The sequence below is a fragment of the Macaca nemestrina genome, chromosome 2 (assembly GCF_043159975.1).
Source record: "Macaca nemestrina isolate mMacNem1 chromosome 2, mMacNem.hap1, whole genome shotgun sequence".
Classification (NCBI taxonomy): Eukaryota; Metazoa; Chordata; class Mammalia; order Primates; family Cercopithecidae; genus Macaca; species Macaca nemestrina.
The window spans coordinates 175,621,781-175,643,945 of NC_092126.1; the positions used below are offsets into that span (position 1 = coordinate 175,621,781).

At 38.3% G+C, this 22,165-nt stretch overlaps 1 protein-coding gene across 8 annotated transcripts in view; it reads left to right on the forward strand.

The window, feature by feature from the left end:
• The first annotated feature begins 47 nt into the window (after nt 1–47).
• Nucleotides 48–22,165, forward strand: part of LOC105477542 (CD47 molecule) — a 45,325-nt gene continuing 23,207 nt past the window's right edge. For all 8 annotated transcript variants that reach the window (XR_984766.2, XR_984767.2, XR_984768.2 and 5 more), the window contains exons 1-3: nt 48–240; nt 11,003–11,356; nt 21,136–21,225. Coding sequence is in view for 5 of the 8 variants with exons in the window: in XM_011734089.2 (XP_011732391.1) it covers nt 195–240; nt 11,003–11,356; nt 21,136–21,225 (490 nt within the window). In the remaining 3 variants the exon portion in view is untranslated. The remainder of the gene's footprint in view (nt 241–11,002; nt 11,357–21,135; nt 21,226–22,165) is intronic.

Below are 22,165 nucleotides of genomic sequence, written 5' to 3' on the forward strand. Positions count from 1 at the left end.
CTCTCGCGGGCGGGGAGCAGGCGGGGGAGCGGGCGGGAAGCGGTGGGAGCGCGCGTGCGCGCGGCCGGGCAGCCTGGGCAGTGGGTCCTGCCTGTGACGGGCGGCGGCGGTCGGTCCTGCCTGTAACGGCGGCGGCGGCTGCTGCTCCAGACACCTGCGGCGGCGGCGGCGGCGACCCCGCGGCGGGCGCAGAGATGTGGCCCCTGGTAGCGGCGCTGTTGCTGGGCTCGGCGTGCTGCGGTGAGTGGCTCCTCGCTCCCAGCCCTGCGGCTGCTGTCGCTTCGCCCCCGCGGGTGTGTGGGCTGCGCCCCAGCCAGCCCGGCGGCGCCCTGAAAAGAGGGTGGCCGGGTCGCAGAACGCTCGGGCCCCGAGCGCCCGAAGTGCAGACGTGGGAGGGCCCCGCGGGGAATCGGGCGCCCCCTTTCTTCCTCCCTTCCTTTCCCTGGTCGTCGTCTTCCCCCTGGGTGAGAGCGGGGCTCATCTCCTCCACCCGGTTCTCCATCTCCAAATGCACACGCAGAGGAAGACTCTAAACCGCGCACCTCGCGCAAAAATTAACTAGAAAGAAAGGGCGCGATCGGAGGCGAGGGGCTGCAGCTGCCAGGGATCCCCTTCTTTCGCACCCCTCTCCCTTCTCAGTGCTTAGACGCATTTGGGGTTGAGGGAGGGAGTGGGAGGGCCCGGGCCTCTTGCGATGGAAGTGCGCATTTTGGCGAAGTCGGTGAGAAGGGGTTTCTGCCGTTTGCCTCCCACATGAACATAGGAGCGAAGAGGACGTAAAGGACACAATTAAGTTTCATTTTCAACTCAGCGTTCAATCAGAAGAATCTTCCGGCCGTGTAATTTTTGCTGTAGTTTTTAATCCTAAAAATAAGCTTGCTGGAAACTCTTTCTTTCTCGTGACCCCCACGCCCCATCAGCCACTTGCATACATTCTAAATTGTACGTTGAAGTTTTTCCCACTTTATTTGGGGGAACCGTTTTAAAAGTAATCTGGATTTCGCCTGAAATAGGAAGACAGTAACCTCCAGTCAAAACATGTGCAACAGAATGGGATTTGGTGTCTTTCGACGCCAAAGAACCTCCCCCCCGCCACCCCCCACCCCGAGCTTTTGGAATCCATTTCGCTTTTGTAAAACGTGTGCTTCGTCTGTAAAAACTGAGCGAGGAATAGAAACATTCGTAGCTCTACAGTGAGTGCCTGTCACACTTCACATCTATAGAGCCTTTTGTGAACTTTTGTAAGATTCAGAATTCAGCTTGAGTACCAGTAACAGCAATTGTTACATTTATCCTAGAATGCTAAATTAATTCAATTTTAAACTGATTATTAGCCTCAGTGTGCCATTCCTAAAGGCTTGTGACTTTAGCTATTTCCAAGATGCCCTTAAGTCTCTGCTGACCACTTGAATCAACATCTCCGTTATCTAAATGGTTGATGTTAGTGTTTCCTGTCATCACGTTTAGTATGCTTGTTGCCTTTACTATCATTATTGCCAAAACTGCTTTCAGAGATGTGTTGTATAATCGCATAATAATTTCAGAACGCTTTCATTTTGATCCAGATATGAAGTGATACAGTATCACTTATTCAAATTGCCTAAATAGTAAAAAGTATAAACCGTATACTATTTTTAAAACAGGTAGGTTAGATTTAAATCAAGTAGATTAGAACTGTTGGAATGGTACTTTGATAGGATTTATGTTAGGCCTTCTTTAGTAATAGTTAATATCATGTAATTAGCATTCGTTTACACACAATTTTAATGTGTTCGAATCCCTAGAGTCATAGAATTCAGAATTTATAGTATTTTATTGTACTTAGTTAATATTAACCTGAAAAAAACCCGCAAAATACAGGCATTATGCAATTGATTTAAGTGTGGACTGTAAAACAGGAAGTGATAGTATTTGTTATAAAATATGTTTTTGTGTTTAATATATAGCTTCGAAAGGGACATGTATGAAGATGTCTCAGCAAACCAAGGGTTTGAGAGACTGACTTTAGAATCTAGAATGAGTAAGAAAGTCATGGATCTGTACTTTCATTTCTATTGAAGTTTGATTTTGTTTTCAGTTTCATTAATTAAGCCCCAGGAATCAGGGACCTTTCCTGGCACCCTCTACAGTGCTAGTGGCCTTTGTGGTGAAAGAAGTTATCTCAGATACTCATTTCATGCAATTACAGGCAAACTGCAAGGCACCTTAATGGTTTGCGAGATGTGGAATGAATTACTATGTTGCGTTCCACTCTGCCCCCACTCATGTCCAATTATACTTTGTTTAAAAGTGCATAGTTTCAGTGGTATTTATTAGCTAGCAAATAAAACCTTAAATAAATAATGATGGTGTTGTGAACTGTCTTTTTAGTGGTTGAATGATTTCTCTTTGTACAAAATGAGTTTTTTTTTTTTGTTTGTTTTAAATCAGGGCACATATGATTAAATAAAATTTTTTTCCATTGTCTAAGTCTAGTAGTAATTCGGCTTGTTTAAATAAAAATGTTTTCTCTTAAAGAATATATTATTTTTAAATACAAGTTGCCATTTTAAGGAAGTAAACGCCTATTTAAAAGTACGTATTTATGGGGCCGCCCCAGCAGTCTAGAGGCAGTGTTTTTTAAAGCATTACACTAAATGCCTACCATTAGGACACTTGCTCATGCTGTCATCTGTGTTTTGGCAGATGTTTTATCTTTGCCACTGAGTTGTTCATGGAGATTTGAAAGGCCAGGTTCTAAAGATGAGAGATAGATGACTTTCCCCCAAATTGTTGCATATTCTAAATCCAAAATAATCACGCATGTTAGCAAAACTAGATTTACATTTCATAATACGAAGTCAGCTATAACTAGTATATAGGCATTGTTTTTAATATAGTAATGTTCTTTTTGTGACATAATTTTCAATCACTTTCCCTGTCTTTTAGGTTTCTGCCTACCTTTTTATACAAGATAAACATTTCTATTTTCATATCTTATATCTCAGTCTGATTTTAATAATATTGTCTTGGGTTATCATGAAGTTACTTTCACTTTGTATACTGGTGTAGATAATTCTTCTGTGATAAAAAGAGCAACAATAATAGTGTAGGATCAGTTTTGTTAAACTCATTGTAGTACTGAAGTAGAAAATACAGAGCACCCAGGAAATTTGATTCTGATATATCTAGACTAAGACAATAGAATCTGGGGTTTTCCTCTTCATGATTATACAGTGTTGAAACAGAAATCAAGCTATACCCACCTCTGAATATTTCATTCCAAATCCATGGAGCAGTTGCATAAGAGTCAGAATCTGGTCAGTCTTATGGTTTGAGATTCAGATTAGGAGAATTAATGTGCATATTTGAATATATATCACACCTGTAGGTTAAAAGGTAAAGCAAGGGGTTTGGTTTGGCAAGTTCAAGGTCTGTCAAAACCACTTTTTCCATTTCAAGCAAGTATGGGCCTATGCTATGCACCAAGCAGTTTGCAAAGCCCTGTTTGGCATATAGACAAATTTCAGACAGTATGTCTCTTAATGACTTAAGATGTAGTATATAGACCATAGGGATATCTGTTTTTATCCCCTGATGGTACTTAGGTGCTTGATAAGGCCATAATTCTGGATGTTATTGACTTTAAACTGCCCTGCCCCTTGTAATTCTAAGTTGGCCTCTTCTATTCTTATAAGGCCACCTTTTTTTTTTTTTTTTTTTTCTTGAGACAGAGTCTCGCTCTGTCGCCCAGGCTGGAGTGCAGTGGCTCAATCTTGGCTCACTGCAAGCTCCGCCTCCCGGGTTCACACCATTCTCTTGACTCAGCCTCCCCCAAGTAGCTGGGACTACAGGCGCCCGCCACCATGCCCGGCTAATTTTTTGTATTTTTAGTAGAGACGGGGTTTTGCCGTGGTATCGATCTCCTGACCTCGTGATCCTCCCGCCTGGGCCTCCCAAAGTGCTGGGATTACAGGCGTGAGCCACCGCACCCAGCCAAGGCTACTTTTAAATTCGTTAGGGGGATTGCTTTGGGTCAGAACTAAGTACAACTTGTGGACACTCCACTCTACCCCCAGACCTTTATTTTAGCATTCATTGAGGAGAGATCTGCCTTCATCCTTTCTGTACATAACCCAGTTTAGTTAGAGACTCCAGTTATTCAAGCCAGACGCTAGTTCTAAGGGCAAAAGTAGGTAGAATTCCTTTCTGGCATGTATCTTTACTGGTGATCTTTGCTTCTTTACCTTAGAGGCTGCTGAGACTTCTTACCCTATTCCTGAACATCCATTCCCAGCAGATAATTAACTTCCTACTCTACCGCAAAAAATAGTGGTGTGTGGTTTGGACTCCCTCAGCTTCCCTCCCACCATTACTAAACTGATCTATAACGTCTTAGATAACCTTCATCTCATTCTCTTCCCTCATCCAGCTTCAGAAGAAAACCTACTCACCTTTCCAAGGAAAGGACAACCTGTCTACCATCTTTTCACTTATACCATCTTGGAGACCTGCTCAGTCAGCTTAATTCTTCAGTCTTGCATCTTAGATCCATCCCTCTCCATTGACTCCTTCCCCTTAGCTTGCACACGTGATCAAATTTACCCCATATTTAAAAATAAAACAAAAAACCTCAAGAACCAAAATGTCCTTGCCCTTGTCCCTGCTTCCACATTGTCAGTTGTTGCCTTCTCTACTTTCTTACACTGCCAAATTTATTGTAAAAGAATCACTGCCACTTAATATATTTTAAGTGCTTGATAAAGCCATCTTCTTTCTCTTTCATTTCTCAAACATAGTGTACATCAGATCTCAGTAGTCCGTTAACAGATGGAAAGATATTCCCCACAAATATTTAAGCCTCTTTTCTCTATAATTAACCTACCATTCAACTAGCTATGCATACCATTTTGGTTAACAATTTCAATTTTCCCCTCTTTATCTCACCTGCTTTCCACAACTAACTTCTGTTGATTACTGTAAGTTTTAGGTCTTCTCTCCAGTTGTTCTTTACCTGGACTATTGCAATAGTCTCTTAATGGATCTCCCTTTCTCTTTTCCCTTGCTGCCCTCAGTCCTTCCTTTACACTGCTGTCAATGTTATTTTTTTTTTTTAATGAAATTAAATCTGAGTGGTTTACGATTGTTTATGTTATCAAGTCTAAACTCAGCATGACATTCAAGGAAGCCCTTTAGAATTTTTCTTAATCATCTTTTCCAACCTCATTTCCTAGAGCTCACCTAAATAATTCTCTGCTTTCAGTTCTTCACTTTCTGGCTGTACACGTTACTCTGTCTAGAAAGCCCCTTCTTTCCCATAACATTGTTATTCATCCTTTAAGACCCAGTTTAAACATCACCCTCTAGGAAGATCATTCACCCTCTAGGAAGACACATTCTTGTGATTTTTAAGGAACTTTTCTATCCAACCATACAAGTGACTTGAGATTTTCCATGAAAATATGCAGCTTCATGATTTCATAATCAAGTCTATACAAGTGAGAAGCAGTGGCAGGTTCTCTTGAAATATGGAAGAAAAGTGTATCTTCTCCCACATGATTTTTAGATTTTTCTTCTATGGAATTTGTACTTTAAACTGTTTACATTCACAAGGAATGTACTGAATCCTACTTTCTGGACCCTGTGTTAGATTCTTGGGATACCAAATGAAGACAATGTCTTACTTTCTGAGCCTGGAGAGATCAGTTAAGTAAAATAGTAATTATACAGTAGTAGGTACAGTGACAACATTTGAACACAAGGCAGTGGGAGCAATAAGGAGGGGAAGAATACATTTGAGTAATGGTAGGGAAGGGAAACAAGACTGAACAACTCAACTGCGCCTTTGTAAGAAGAGCAAAAGTTAGCAACTGTAGCTGCCATTTATTGAATACTTGCTGTATATGTGAAAGGTGGTACAAGAACATGTTCATTATCTTATTAAATCTTAACAATATCTCTATGAGGTATATACCACCAGTATTCACATTTTATAGATGAGGAAACCGAGAGGCAGAGGTAAGTAACTTACCCAAGGTTATGCAGCTAAGAAGTGCATGAGCTGAGCCTTAAACCAGGGTCTGACCCCTAAATGTGTGCTCTTAACTATTATACACCCTATGTACTCAGTGGGGTAATAGTGTATAATAGTTAAGAGGCTATTTAGGTTTGAGGAACAGTATGTGCTAAGGCATGGGGGTGAGAGTGCATTTGCATAGTCATGGAATTGCAGTAAGGTCATTATGATTGGAGCTTAGTGTGGAAATGAGGGAGTACAGGAGGTGGGGCTGGAAAGGATCTTGAAGGACCTCGTTTGTATTCCATGCTAATGTACTTAGAATTTAGCCTGAAAAGGGTTGAGGGTGTTGTTAAAGTATCTTAGGCAAAGGAGTGCACATTTGCATTTAGAACAGTTATTTTGGGAACTGTAGAAAATACGTCAGGGCCAGGATGGAGAAACCTTGAGGATGGAGGCAGGGAGCTGGTTAGGAGGGTATGGCAGTAGTTCGAGGGAGAGGATAAGTGTCTAATTCATTCATTCAACAGACATTGGATTTAGGAATTATTAATTAGGTTGAACCTACTAAGAATTCTCCATGGCTAAGGAGAGGGAGGAATCTAACGTGATTCTTAGGTCCAGGTCTGGTTCACTGGTAGATGATAGAAAATGCTTTAGCAAAGTGATTTAGGCTGAGGGGGTACATAAGTTTTTGGACATACTGACTTTGACGTAACTGTATTATATCCAAGTGGAAGTGCGCAGCAGGCAGTTGGCTGTCCAACATCTGCAGTTTAGAAGAAAGGCAGTGCATGATTAAGTTTTTTATTTAAAAGTTTGCAGGTGAAGAAAACCATGGGAGTCAGGGAAAATACTGGGGGGCAGAGGGTGCTGAATCGGAAGCCCTTAGGGACACTAACATTTAGTGTGAGTCAAGGAATAGATTTCAACAAAGAAAGCAAACTAGCATGGGATGGACCAAGCAGGAGGAAATTCATAATCAGGAGATACCATGGAGGCCAAGAGAGAAGAGCAAGAAAGAAACCACCCACTGGCTCAAGAACTGTGGAAAAGACAAGACAGAAAGTGAACCATGCATATTTGATTTTTCACAAGGGATTGATGGTGACTTTGGCAAGAGCTGTAGTAGTAAAGAAATAGGGGTGAATGGGTGGAGGCCGGTAACAGATTTAAGGATTGAATTGGAAGTGAGGAAATGCTTTAGATTGTTAATTTGGGATGCTAGGGAAGAGAGAGACAAGTATGAGGGATTTTTTTTTTTTAAGTTGGCGAATATTCAAGCAATTTTTAAAGACACACACAAAACACCTTGTAAATGGAATGGGGGATGTGGGAGGCTGATAATCAACTAAGGGAAGTCCTTGAGGAGACTGATGCAGAAATGGAAACTAGCTCTCAGGTGATGGGATTCATTTCTGAAAAGGAAGCAAAAAAAACAAAACAAAAACAAAAAACAGTGTGGATAGTTGGGGTTGCAGGTAAGTTTATAGGGAAGGAGTATTGGAAGCTTCAGGATTCTCCTCTGAAGGATTCAGTTTGTATTAAGAAATAGGGAGACAGGACTGTTGGAGAGTGTGGGATAAAAGGCAAAAGGGAGTAATTTAAGAGTTGTTAAAAAGAAGAGAACATTTACATGAAACATGTAAAAGGATAAAGATTGAAGGCCTGGAGGAGCAGGGACTATGACATTCTTCTGTTTTTGCCTAGTAGCAACACAAATTTTCTTAGAAATCTGTAAGACCGATTACTCTTCTGCCCATCCATAAGGACGTTATCCATACAGAGAAGATAACACTTGTAACCTTGTATTACATAAAGTACTTATCATCGCCCATATGAGAATTGTAAGCTCGTAAAAGATAATAACTGTATTTTTTCATTGCTGTATCCCCACATCCTGTCACAATATTTCATCACAGGTAATTCTCGACAAATGTTGATTGCATTTTTAAAATTTCTAACCTGAACTTGTGTGCTGTGACCACCATGGATTGAGTCTTCTCTGCCACTAAAAAGCTGTTTTCTAGACTGTGATCTGAGATGGTTTGGGCTGATAGTCTATATTCACCAGTACTTGTACAGTTCCAGTGAAGGTTTCAAGTCTAATACTTTTGGCATTTGATATAAAATTATTTTCCCATTTTATTTGCTAATTTATCTATAACTCTGGCATTACTCTTGGTTACATTTGTCTACTTCTATCTGATTTAGACTGCTATAAGCATTATTTTGTTTATTCAGAGTTTTCTTATTCATGTTAATTATCTGTGTTTCTTTATTTGCTCTCTACATTTTAAATAGTTTCTTCACTTTGCTGTTTTATGAGAAGGCAGTAGGCAAAAGGAAGAAACCCCAAATCAGACAGTTTTACTGCTTAATAGTTTTTTAATACATCTTAGTATAGAGATTGAAGTTGTAGTTAACAGCTAGAGTGATATTTTTGGCCTGCCCTTATTTATTAATTACTAGTGCAAAGGTTATTCAAATTATGGTTTATCCAGGTCAATTTTACTGTTATTTTTACTAGCAGCATTTATTCTACTTAAATTGCTTCAGCTATAAAATGTTTTTATTATAACATAATGCAGTGCAATTATTGCTTTCTGTATTCCTTTGAAAATTCATTCTCTAAACATTTATGAAATTGTGGATTGTTCACCAACTACTTCTTACTTACTTAATTAAAGCCTTTGCAAAAAGTTTCATAGGATGACTGAGTTCATTTGTACCTCTTTTTTTTTTTTAAGAATAATCTCTAAAAAGTCAAACCATGATTCATGCAAATATAAAATGAAAATATGTCAAAGATTTTATTTTACTCATTAATTAACAAGCAAACCAGCAAGAAGGCAAAACCCTTTTAAAAGAAAATTGGAAAAACAGACACTTTTATAGGTAATCAAGAATGCCTAAGTGAATTTGCTAATAAATTCCAAATTGGTCAATATCCTCAGGGCAGTAAAATGTAATCTTTTGGAGTCCTCTCTTCCACCAGGTGGAAATCAATTGCAGAACACGATTTATTTTTATCTCTAGGGACACCAATCCATTTGAATTACCTTCAGTTTTCTACAACTTATGAAACTGTAAAACAGCCCAGTCAAAGTCAGTGAAAGACGCAGGCTTCTATAGAGTCAGGTAATTCCACAGGGTCTGTTAGACATTGCCTAGCACTTCGCTGAAAGAATACCCAGTAATCTTTGTATCCCTTTCAAAATCTTGACCATATTTTCTGATACTTGCCTTCCTTTGTAATTTGAACATCTTCACCCCCTTTTTCTTCTCTTGCATACTACGTTCTCTCTCCCTCAGTGTTTCTCTCTCAGGGGAAAGAATTCACAATTCCAAAGTTTTAAAGAATGCAACAGAAGTCCAGGTTTTGCCTTGGGCTTCCTCATACTTGGGCAGCTAGAAATGTAGAAAACTGGGAAGAGGTGAGCTGTGGATGCCCACAATGTAGGTTCAGACTGCAGTTTCCCAGAAATATAACCATTTGGACTAGTCAAAGAAGGTCCATATCATTACATTAAAATGCCAGATTATCTAGTTTTTATAGTATCGCCCTACGTTTTTACAGCATAGTATTGTTTAGAGAGTACTTGCTGCTGTATTTTCCATGTTAATGCTCAACACAGTTCTGTGAAGTAGCCCAGTGTTTGTTTTTGATCCTCCTATTTAAGAGATCCGCCTATTTTAGAGAGTAAATCAAGGCATAGAAAAGTGAGTTGCTTAAGGCAGCATATTAAAAAGAGGTAGAAATAGAATTTTTACTCAGGTGTTTTGAACATTATCCAGTACATATTCCACTATGCATCCTTGCATTCAATTCATGGGGTATTTATTGAATAAACATTGTGTTCTTACAATAGAAACATTCTATGCCTCTGATTTTTATTCCAGTTTATGTAGAAGGAAATCCTAATTGTGAACTATTAACAAAGTTGATGTTTTACTTATATTTGTTAGTAATTTGTGTTTTGTTTTTGTTTATATTTTGAGGGGAAGGCCAAGTAGCTACTTAGATAAAAGAATTGCTGAGTGGCTGAAGAATATGGAAGATAACTATAATTCCTACACATTCTTGTACGTTTTAGTTGAACAATGAGTGATTACATTTATTTACCCAGTCCCTCTTCTATAAGGCAACAACTGGTAGTTTATCCTATTGAGAAGTGTTGAAAGGATGCTTGTTAGCAGTAACTGCTCTTGGTTTCAGCTTGTATCTTACTTAGCTTTTTCACTGTTTTGTGGTTTCTTGGAGGAAGAATACCTGTAATACACATTTGGAGATTGTTGTTCTGTAGTGTCAATGAAATGTAGGGGTGGAAAAATGTCATTCAAGACTCCCATACAAAATGTCTATTGCTGCCTATATTTTGCAATGGGAAAGTAGCCACAGATATTGGGTTTTTTTCCTCATTAGTATTTTAGGATTTTCCATCCTAGTGGAAAGATATGATTTGATTCATCCTATTTACTTTGTATATTAAAGTACAGTAGAACCTGCCACTTTTTTTGGAAATGCAGCATAAGGGTAAAGATAAATTTCATATCAGTTCAGCAAGTTCTGTTTAGCAGTGTATTGAAGTTGAAACTGAATAAAATATTTGGTTTGATTTTCTGTTCAAAATTTTACCTTGATAAGTACAATGTTTTTCTACATATATCACTAGGCAGTAATGATTACTTCAAAGCTTTGCAAGCCAGATACTACACCTGCATGTTCTAACATAGTTGCTGAATTTATTCCCAAGATGCATGTAATGTATACTTTATATTATTGAGAATGAATAAAGAAAAGTCATAATGATGCCTTCCAGCTGTGCAAGTTAATATTAAAATATAATTTGTTTCCGTGTTTCACCTAATAGGTCTTCTTCATTGCTATACTGTTTACTTAAGTGAACAATGGAAATGTTGCTGTTTATCCTAAGGATTTGTAACTTAAGATCTTACAGTACAGACTTCTATAACTAATGAAATATTTTTCTTTTTCCTTTCCAGGATCAGCTCAGCTACTATTTAATAAAACAAAATCTGTAGAATTCACGTTCTGTAATGACACTGTCGTCATTCCATGCTTTGTTACTAATATGGAGGCACAAAACACTACCGAAGTATATGTAAAGTGGAAATTTAAAGGAAGAGATATTTACACGTTTGATGGAGCTCTAAACAAGTCCACTGCCCCCGCTAACTTTAGTAGTGCAAAAATTGAAGTCTCACAATTACTAAAAGGAGATGCCTCTTTGAAGATGGATAAGAGTGATGCTGTCTCACACACAGGAAACTACACTTGTGAAGTAACAGAATTAACCAGAGAAGGTGAAACGATCATTGAGCTAAAATATCGTGTTGGTAAGACTTCTATGAAAGCTCTTTTTTTTTGTCCTGGTACAACCTGATCCTCTTTCGAGAGGAGGCCAAATGGGGATAGGTACTCCTTTGAATCAAAAAGCAGGCTATTAATAATAAATGTTGATGTAATGTTTAGCAGGTTTAAGGTTGTGATTTCTATCCTATTTGTTAGTCTACTCTTCACAGTAAAACACATTTACTATTTAATTTGTATTACTTGTTAATTTGTATGTTGTGTGGTTCTCAAACTTTTGGTCTAAGGACCATTCTATTTGGGTGATTGGTCCTGGGGTAATGTACTCTTCATTTCTGTTTGCTGCCATCCAAATACTTTCTTTCCTGTGACTAATTTTAAAGTCTCTTTCCAATTATTCAGGCTTCTGGTATTTTTTTTTTTAACCTTACACTTTGACCAAGGGTTGGCAAGTCCCAGCCATGCTTCCTCTGGAGATAGTAGAGGAGAATCAGGAGATTAAATCACATTATCATGGATGATTTCTTCAGATTTTCTGTGCTTAGCCTTACTTTGGTCTTCTTTTTCTCGGCCAAAATATGAGAGAGCTAGGGATTCAAATTAATTTATTCAAATTCAGACTTGATTATAGCACCATGATTCTGCCCTTTTTGTCACAAACTTGGGTTGGTGAGGTGTAGAAGGTAGTAAAATTAGCTGAATAGTCTCCCCTCTTTGCTCTTTCCTGCTGTGCTAGCTGGGTTCTTCAGCCCCATATGAGTCTGTTCTTTCTGTTTTGAAATCTCTATTTAAAATTACCTGTCATACAAATGGGATCTAATTAAACTAAAGAGCTTCTGCACAGCAAAAGAAACTACCATCAGAGTGAACAGGCAACCTACAGAATGGGAGAAAATTTTTGCAATCTACTCATCTGACAAAGGGCTAATATCCAGAACCTACAAAGAACTCAAACAAATTTACAAGAAAAAAACAAACAACCCCATCAAAAAGTGGGCAAAGAATATGAACAGACATTTCTCAAAAGAAGACATTCATACAGCCAACAGACACATGAAAAAATACTCATCATCACTGGCCATCAGAGAAATGCAAATCAAAACCACAATGAGATACCATCTCACACCAGTTAGAATGGCAATCATTGAAAAGTCAGGAAACAACAGGTGCTGGAGAGGATGTGGAGAAATAGGAACACTTTTACACTGTTGGTGGGATTGTAAACTAGTTCAACCATTATGGAAAACAGTATGGCGATTCCGCAAGGATCTAGAACTAGAAGTACCATATGACGCAGCCATCCCATTTCTGGGTATATATCCAAAGCATTATAAATCATGCTGCTATAAAGACACATGCACACGTATGTTTATTGCGGCACTATTCACAATAGCAAAGACTTGGAATCAACCCAAATGTCCATCAGTGACAGACTGGATTAAGAAAATGTGGCACATATACACCATGGAATACTATGCAGCCATAAAAAAGGATGAGTTTGTGTCCTTTGTAGGGACATGGATGCAGCTGGAAACCATCATTCTCAGCAAAGTATTGCAAGAACAGAAAACCAAACACCGCATGTTCTCACTCATAGGTGGGAACTGAACAATGAGATCACTTGGACTCGGGAAGGGGAACATCACACACCGGGGCCTATCATGGGGGGGCGGGAGGGATTGCATTGGGAGTTATACCTGATGTAAATGACAAGTTGATGGGTGCTGACGAGTTGATGAGTGCAGCACACCAACGTGGCACAAGTATACATATGTAACAAACCTGCATGTTATGCACATGTACCCTAGAACTTAAAGTATAATAATAATAATTTAAAAATTAAAAAAAAATCTCAAAAAACTAAAATTACCTGTCATATTACCCATCATGGGTTAACCACATTCTGTGAACCTTAACTCTGGATAGCTTCAGTTCTGTTCAGTTGGATCAACTATTTGCCTAGCTTTTGTAAAATAATCTGCTACCAGATTAGGAATGGGGTGTTTGGTTTGATGAAATGTTTGGACATTACTTAGGATTGAGAATCAGGAGGTCTGAGTTACAGCCCCTGTTCAGCAACTTACTATTCACCTGTGTGATCTTGAGAAGGTACTTAACCGAGTCCAAGTGACCTCATGTCCAAGAGATTACAATAGATACTTGCTTTTATGTATTCTATAGTCTAATGAGCATCAAATGAGATCCCGTGTAAACATGTTTTTTTGTAAACCAAAGTGTGTTGTAAACATTAGTTGTTTTCCTGGGATGTTTATTTTGTGAAGGAAGGTATCAAGTTGTTGAAGTTAGCCTGGAGCATTGTGAGAGGGATTTGTGTGCAGTGAGGAATGGGCAGGGAATGGCTCCGAGTAGGCAAGGAGAATTTGAAAGGTCTTTCTGCTAAGAACTCTCTCTTACATTGTAGCTTTTACTATTGATATTTATTTGGGCAAAGGAGCTTTTTTTGTTGTTGTTAAGTATACCTTTCAGGAAGGGTGTAATCAGTCAGTCATATGCACTGCAGCTAACTGGAGTTAGATCATCTGAGAGGTATACTGGAAAACTCAAGATGCGAGATTCAAAAGGCCAGAAGGTGAAATGAAGATGGAAGAGAAAGGAGTGCCAGGATCTGAGAAGAAAGCAGTTTATTATTTTGCATGTGATTGAAAGATTGTTTTATCTTCCTTTGTTTTCAAAATATCCTATAAAAATAAGAACTAGACTTATTTTGGGGGCCATTAAAAGGAGAAAGTGTTGTTTTATTATAGAGAATGTAGAAAATTCTACCAGAGGTTTGAGACATTTGGCTTTGCATCCATTTTAATTTTTTGAAATAATTATTGATTTACAGGATGATTCAAAGATAGGTTCCATGTGCCCTTCACCTGGTCCCCCCAGTGGTTTCCTCGTAGGTGACAATAACACAATATGAAAATCAGGAAATTCACAATGGTGCAGTGTGTGAATGGTTCTCTCTCGTTTTATCATGTGTATATTTGCATAACTACCTACACAATCAGGACATAGACCTATCCATCATCACAAACATCTCCCTCATGCTTATTCTTGCTAGTCATACCACCACCTCCCACTGTCCCTAACCTGGCAAGCACCAATTTGCCCTCCATATCTATGATTTTGTCATTTCAGCAATACTATATAAATGGAATGATACAGGATGTGACGTTTTGAGGGCTTTTTCACTCAGCACAATGCCCTTGAGATCTATTCAAGTGATTGCATCTATCAATAGTTTTTTTTTTTCCTTTCTTTTTTTTGCTGAGTAGTAGTCCCTAGTATGAATATATTGCAGTTTTTTAATCATTTACCTACAGTAGGACGTTTTGGTTGTTTCCAAGTTTGGGTTGTTACAAATGAAACTGCTGTGCACAATTGTGTACAGTTTCTTGTGTAGACACAGTTTTCATTTCTCTGGGATAAATGCTCAGAAGTATGGTTACTGGGCTGTATGGTAAGTATGCTTAGTTTTTAAAGAAACTGCCAGACTTTTCCAGAGTGGCTATTTCATTTTACATTTCCATCAACATTGTAAGAGTGATCTAGTTTCTCCACATCCTCAGCAGTATCTGGTACCACTATGATGTAACCATTTTTAACTGAAAAAAAAAAAGCAAGCAAGCAAACAAACAAAAAACAGTTAAAAACTTATCTGCACAAAAAGGTTAAATGGGGCAGGACTCTTACTATGGAGAATAAGTTTTTTCTAGTAAGAATACTTACCTGTTATGGACTTTGAGGATTTAGGCATTAGAAACCATTTTTACTATGTTGTGATTTTTGCAAATACAGGCATAAATGAGAAACAGAATTTGCTCAATAGAGAAGTGAATTATACTTAATAGAACGCAGATAATAGTGACCATTCTTTGTGCCTTTTTTTATTTTTTAGAGGACTAGGACTGAATACATGGAAACACTGTAAGATATAGTTTTATATACCTCTGTGCCTATGTATAGTGTAGTCCATTGGAAGGAGCACTGGACTTGAATTTACAAAGCTGTTTTCTAGACTTCACTGTTTTCTAGACTTTACTGTTTAATAGCTTTAAAAAAAGTTAGATAAGAAACTCAACCTATCTGGCCCTCAAATTTTTCTTAGTACAATAAAGATGCCATCACCATCATGGAAATGTTTGAGATATAAATAATATCTCTCTTACTTAACAAAATTTTACTAAGTGCCTACCATGTGTCAGGTACCATGCTAGGCATCACAGATTCCGTGATGAAGAAGACATCATTGCTGATTTCAAGGAAGTAGTTGCAGTACAAATATGTAAAGTGACCTAACATTTATTTGCACATGTGCCACATACTTTATGTAAGTCGTGTCCTGTTATCCTCTCAAGAACTCTAGGAGATAGATGGAGGTCTTACCATTTAACAAACAGGGAAGCAAAAGAGATTCAAGGTTGTTCAAGGTCAGAGTAATAGCCAGGAATTACACCTAGATCTCTTTGGCATCAAAACCCAGTATTTTTACCACCATAGTATGTGGTTCATGTGACAACAGCTTGTAAATAACTAAATACTAAATGCAAGTAATAGTAACCATAAAATTTGTCGTTAATATTTCTATTCTATTAGCAATACCAAAACTTGAAAACGTAAAATTTATTTTTCTCTAAGCTATTAGAGTTTTGTTTAGAAAGGTCAGTTCAAGTTCCACAGAGTTGCCAGTTCCATTATTATCAACAGGACATACGGTCTGTTCATGATGAAGACATGAAGGCATTGCAAGATCTTTGTGTTAATTTTCTAGTGCTGCATAACAACTACAAATACAGCAGCTTGAAACAATACTCATTTTTTAGTTCACAGTTTTGTAAGTGGCAAGCCTGGTCATGGCGTGACTGGGTTCTCTGATCAAGGTCTTAAAAGACTAAAATCAAGGTGTTGCCCAGGGCATACTTTCATTTGGAGTTTGGGGTCTTGTTCTAGGCTCACATAATTATGGCAGAATTTAATTCCTTGTGATTGTAAGACTGAGGTCCCTGTTTCTTTGCTAAATATCTGCCAGGGAATTCTAGCAGCTCCTAGAGATTGCCCTCATTGCTTGCCCCCTGGCCCCTTGCATATTTAAAGCCAGCAAAGGAGAATCTTCCTCTTGTTGAATCCCTCTCACATACTGAGTTTATTTTGCCAGGAAGAACCCAGACCCTTTTAAGAGACCACTCGATTAGGTCAGCTCGCTCTCCCTCAAAAATAATCTCTCTTTCTTAAAGTCAGCTGATTCAGGATCTTAATTACGTCAGCAGACTCCCTTTTGCGAGGTGGTATAAGCACGGAAATGAAATCCAATACATCCACAGTCTCAGTCTCCCACACACAAGGGGAGGGAAGTATAAAAGATGCATGGCTAGGGCAGTGGTTTTGGGACCACCTTAGAATTCTGGGTTTGATTAAATAAATAATGGGACTGTAGCCTAGCAAGTCAACACATCAAAAAAAGCCATCACAATCCTGAAACATCAAGTAAAAATTTGGTTTGCATTTTAGTATTGTAAATGTTACTGTGGGGTGTGTGTGTAACCTGGTGTTCCCTGTGTTTGTGGAGGTTTGAAGGAGACACTTTGTTGATAGAAATGGTGTCTTCACTTTTTTAGGTTGTCTCATTTTTGTACAGTGGTAAGACAAATGAGGTCCTGGGTTTCTGGGTTTTAATAACACTTAAGCTTGGAAGTAAAAATTAGACACTCATTCGTAGACTACACCCTTGTAATATCACTTCTTTGCCTTTCTACTAGCGAGAAGTTCATTTTTGTGAAAGCCATTCTGCCTGTCCAGGAATTGGTGGAGAATGATAGACACAGTTGTCAGCCATAGCTTGGGTAGAATAAGGATGTGAATGTTCTTGGCTTACCTTTATTAATCTTGTGATGGAAAAATATCTGACATTGTTCTTAGTCCATTTTAAGCTTAATTTATGTTCTTAGTGGCATAGAAATTCAGAGCTGAAAGAAGTATCATGTCTCACTCTCCCCTTGAGGAACAAGAGTTAACGTCATCTGACAATACTACCATAACAAATCAATAGATTAACAGGCATGCAAGTGTCTTTATATAAAATGTTGGTTTTTTTCTCCCAGCATCTCAGTTGGTTCTTAAATATCTAATTCAGTGATCCTCAAACTTTTCCCACTGTAACAAATTAGAGGAGGAACATGTTCATCAGTGACTGTAGCTCAAATCCAGCAGAAATGTGCAACAGTGATTTCAAACAGAGAATTATGGATGCCCTTCTCCATAGATTGCCCTCCCCATCCCCCACACACACCAGGGAACAATTTAAAATCCTGGCACAATAGTGAGAAGGGAGAGTGACAAACTGATAAGTTCCAGTTAAGAATCACTTAGGGTGGGTGTGGCAGCCCATGCCTGTAATCCCAGCACTTTGGAAGGCTGAGGCAGGTGGATCACCTTCGGTCAGGAGTTTGAGACCAGCCTGGCCAACATGACAAAACCCTGTCTCTACCAAAATTACAAAAATTAGCTGGGCATGGTGGCGCCTGCCTATAATCCCAGCTACTTGGGAGACTGAAACAGGAGAATTGCTTGAACCCGCTAGGTGGAGGTTGAGTGAGCTGAGACCGCACCACTGCACTCCAGCCTGGGCAACAGAGCGAGACTCCATCTCAAAAGAAAAAAAAAAGAATCATTTAGACAGTATTTTTTGTTCTATAATCTTCCTCTCTGTCGTTGAAATGTCTCATATTTCTTGTTTTCACGTAGAATCTGGGAGTCATTCAGTAGTCATCTAGTCTATATCATCATCTAATTTACGAATTATTTCTATCACATCCCAAGTAGCTGGCGATTCAGATTTTTTACCAAAAACTTGACGTGATGAGACATTGTTACTTCCCAGAGGATCTTGGTCTGTTTTCAGGCAGTTTCAGTTCTTCCTTAAGTCAAGCTAAAACTTGCTGCTATTCTCACTCACTGGGAGGGCTGTAGTATTTCTCTCAAATGTATTCCTGTCTGTGATGAAAATCTCTGTTCTTTTAGCCATTGCTCATGGTTTCAGGATCCCCATTCTAGTCATCTTCCTTTGGAGCAATTCCCTGTTATATCTTCAAATGTGATGAGTAAAACTGAGTTCAGGACTGCATTTGTTGGTCACACTCTTCTCCCTTCCAAATTACTGCTGCTGTAACTTTCTGACAGGTCCTGCTTCCCTGTAATCCATTCTCCATGTGGCTGCCAAAGAAGATTTGAAATAAGTCAGGTTATTTTTCTTCCCTGTTTAAAGCCTTCCAGCCACTTGTCATTGCTCTTAGAATAAAATCCAAACTCTCCCAACAAGCTGTTAAGACTCTACATGGTCTTGCCCCAGCAAACTCTTCCCATCTGATTTCATCACTGAATTCCAGCCACAGTGGCCATCCTTTGGTTTCTCAAACTTGCTGTTACTTTGGCATCTCTTCCTCTCTGTCTTCACAATGTAGGCTCCTTTCCATCCTAGGCTTAGTTTTGTTCCTCTCCCTAGAGGCCTTTCCTTACTGCCTCAGCTTCTCCCACTCTGTACACTCAGGGTCCCCTGCATTGTTCACTGCTGGCCTTCAAGAGCATAGAGGAGTTCCTCTCCATGGTGGACTTTCAATAAGTGTTCGTGGAATAAGTGAAAAATGAGTGGTCACTTCAGGGTTGAAGGCACCTCTTACTTTTATTAATATATTCAAATTAATATTAGTATATTAATAGTCTATTAATATATTCTAAATTTTTTGTGTGTATAGGGGCAGAGACCAATGAAAGAACATTTCATTGTCAGCTCATCTTGAATATGAGATCAGATATTGGCCAGCAGGATTTGCTGTTTAAAACTAGAGTGAGATGTGGGAGAAATCAAGGAGTCAGGTATAACTCCAAGGTTTTCAGCCTCAAGCAACTGGAGAGATGGGGTCACCACGACTGAAATGAGGAAAATGAGAGGGGGAGTTTGTGGAGGATGGGCTGAGGGCAATACCAGGATTCAGTGTGGAACTTGACCAGTTAAGATAACTGAAGAGCCTGAATTCACTGTTCCTCAGTTTCTATGACTATAAGGAGGGGTTAATAATTTCTCACATGATAATTGTGAAGACTTGAGTTTAGGTACACAATTAAAAACAAAAGCACAGAGGAAGTAAGGAAAAGTACATCGATTAAGCATGGCTATTAGATCATACAGCTTTACCAAATCCATTGGGGATTAGGTACAAAAATCCAAGCATGATCTCCAAAATTTTTTCCTGGTAGGGATTTAGGCTATACTGAAGTGACTTTTCTTTGGTATAAGAAGATACTCAGTTATACAATTGGAAATTAAGGTATTGATTCAGAGTATCCAAAAACATCTCTCGGTAGAGATCTACAACCAAAGAAGCATAAAAAAAAAAGGTCTTCCATTCACTCATGAAACTGTCTTATGACTATTGTAACCTTCAACAGCAAACATATTGAGTCTCTACTACGAATAGAACAAAATGCTGGATTCTGAAAAGCTAGTATCTGTAAAGCAGAGTTTATAATGTTGTTGTATTCTGGGGATTGATATAAGCATTTTACCAGGATTTATTATAGCATTATAAGCTTAACACAAGAAACATGTGGCTATCATTATGGAGTAAAAGGTTGGAAAATTCCTCACCTGTTGACCTGAGGGGTAGTGCATGGTTGAATTCGAAAGAAATGTTGATTTCAGAGGAATGCCAGTGCTTGCTTAAGGCAGTATCAGAAGTACTCTTCCAACCGCACGGCCCCTTGTACAGGCAAACTCCGGAATACTTTCAGTCCATTTACTTGGCTTTATTGTTAGAGCAGAAATTTCATGGCTAAAATTATGGTCTTAGGGGTTTATAAGAGGCAATTAAACTTAATTTTTAAAAGTTCTCACAAATCTTATTTGAAGTCTTAATATCTTAATTTCCTTTATATAGGATATGTGGATATATTTTTATGATAAAAGTAACATGTGACCCACTTAATAACAGCTTCGTTAATACCCTAAAGCCACTCATGTTACTTTACATATAAACAGTCCTTCTGAAGCCTAATTGTGCATGGATAATTGCAGAGTGAGTTTGAGAAAAGACCGACCGGGCACATCGCTCTCCATCTTAGCCACAGTGAGAAGCGAGTACCTAGTGGTGCGTCTTCCTCGCTTAGGTTCCCTGAGTCTGTCTTTACAGGAATGCTTCATTGTTACTTGAAGGTGCATTCTTGGGACTTCACATACACAGCTACTCAGCACATGAACACATACTAATTTTAGTTAACTGAGTACTGGTGAGTGCTAAGCTTTGTTTTAAGCCCTTTGCATGTACTTTATTGACTTTGTTAGTAGTTACAACAGTCCTTCAAGATACATGTACTGTGCTATACTGGTGTAACAGTTGAGGACACCAAAGAACAAAGAGGTGTCAAGTGGTGGTCACGGTTCCACAGACTGTTAAGTTAGAGTTGGGTTCAAACCCTGGCAGTGTGGCCACAGAGCCTTGTTCTCAGCCACTGCACTGCACTACCTCCTTCCGTGAAACATAGGAAAAATGTAAGAAACGCTTAAGTAAGTGTAGTATTTTTTCATAAATAAAATTTACGTAAGTACCTTGTATATGTGATTTGTTTTACGTATATGTGTGTATACATAAAATATATGTGTGTATATAAATAAATATATGTAAAAATAAGGCCACAGTTTTAATTTTTTTCCATCTCCATAATAAAGCATGTATTATAGACCATTAGCAGGATTTAAAGTGTTACAGTAAATATTAATTGTGACTTTTGTTTTCTTTTTCCCCAGTTTCGTGGTTTTCTCCAAATGAAAATATTCTCATTGTTATTTTCCCAATTTTTGCTATACTCCTGTTTTGGGGACAGTTTGGTATTAAAAGTAAGTATTATTTCTACTTTTCATTTATGCTTCAGTGATGATATAGTTATTTCTAGGAGACATTATCAGTGAAATATTTAAAGTTGTACTAGGAAAAGTGCTATTATGATAAATATGAGTATGTAATTTGAATACTGCTAGTCTCCTTGAAGTATATGTTGTCACCCACGTTTTGCTGTAGTTCACTTTTAATTCCTAAGAAGGTGGTTTTCATTTGGTGTTTTTTTTTTTTTAATCTCTTAAGAGTGGATAGTGGGAATATTAGTAACAACACCTGAAACCCATGTCACATTTTAATAGTCACAGAACATCTACACACACACACTATGTTATTTGGTAAACAGGTGGTGACAGCCTGCATTAGTTTTGAGATAGGATGTTATACTTTGGAGCATTTAGATTCCCCTCTTTTTATTTTCCCAGTTTGAATTTCTCTGTGTACATGTGTTCACCCTTGGAAAAGTCCCATGGAACCATGTTTTGTCCTCCTTTCTGTGCAGTTCTGCAGCCTCTAAAGAAGCAGCTACCAGAGAGTTATGTTCTCTGATCTTGCTTTCCTATAATAGTAACATAACCAGACTTCCTAGGGCAGATCTTGATGCTGTACTAGATTTAGCTTCAACAATATAGAATTGTCATTACTAGGCAGATAGGTAATATGTATTATGGTTAATGTTTAATCAACCATATTTTCATATTTTGGTAAAGAAAATTTACAAAATTAATGAAGTTCAGAGGTGACAGTCTAAACTTTTAAGCTTTTTAAATACAAGATTTATTCCTTCTTTCCTTGTAGCATCCTGAAGACCAGTAAACATTTATATAGGCAAGGAATAAATACTGCTTCTTTAATTTATTCTGCAACCTTTAAACATACAAAAGCTAGCAAAATATTGCAGTGGATTGCCCAGTTGTATATTTTATGAATTTTACTTTTACT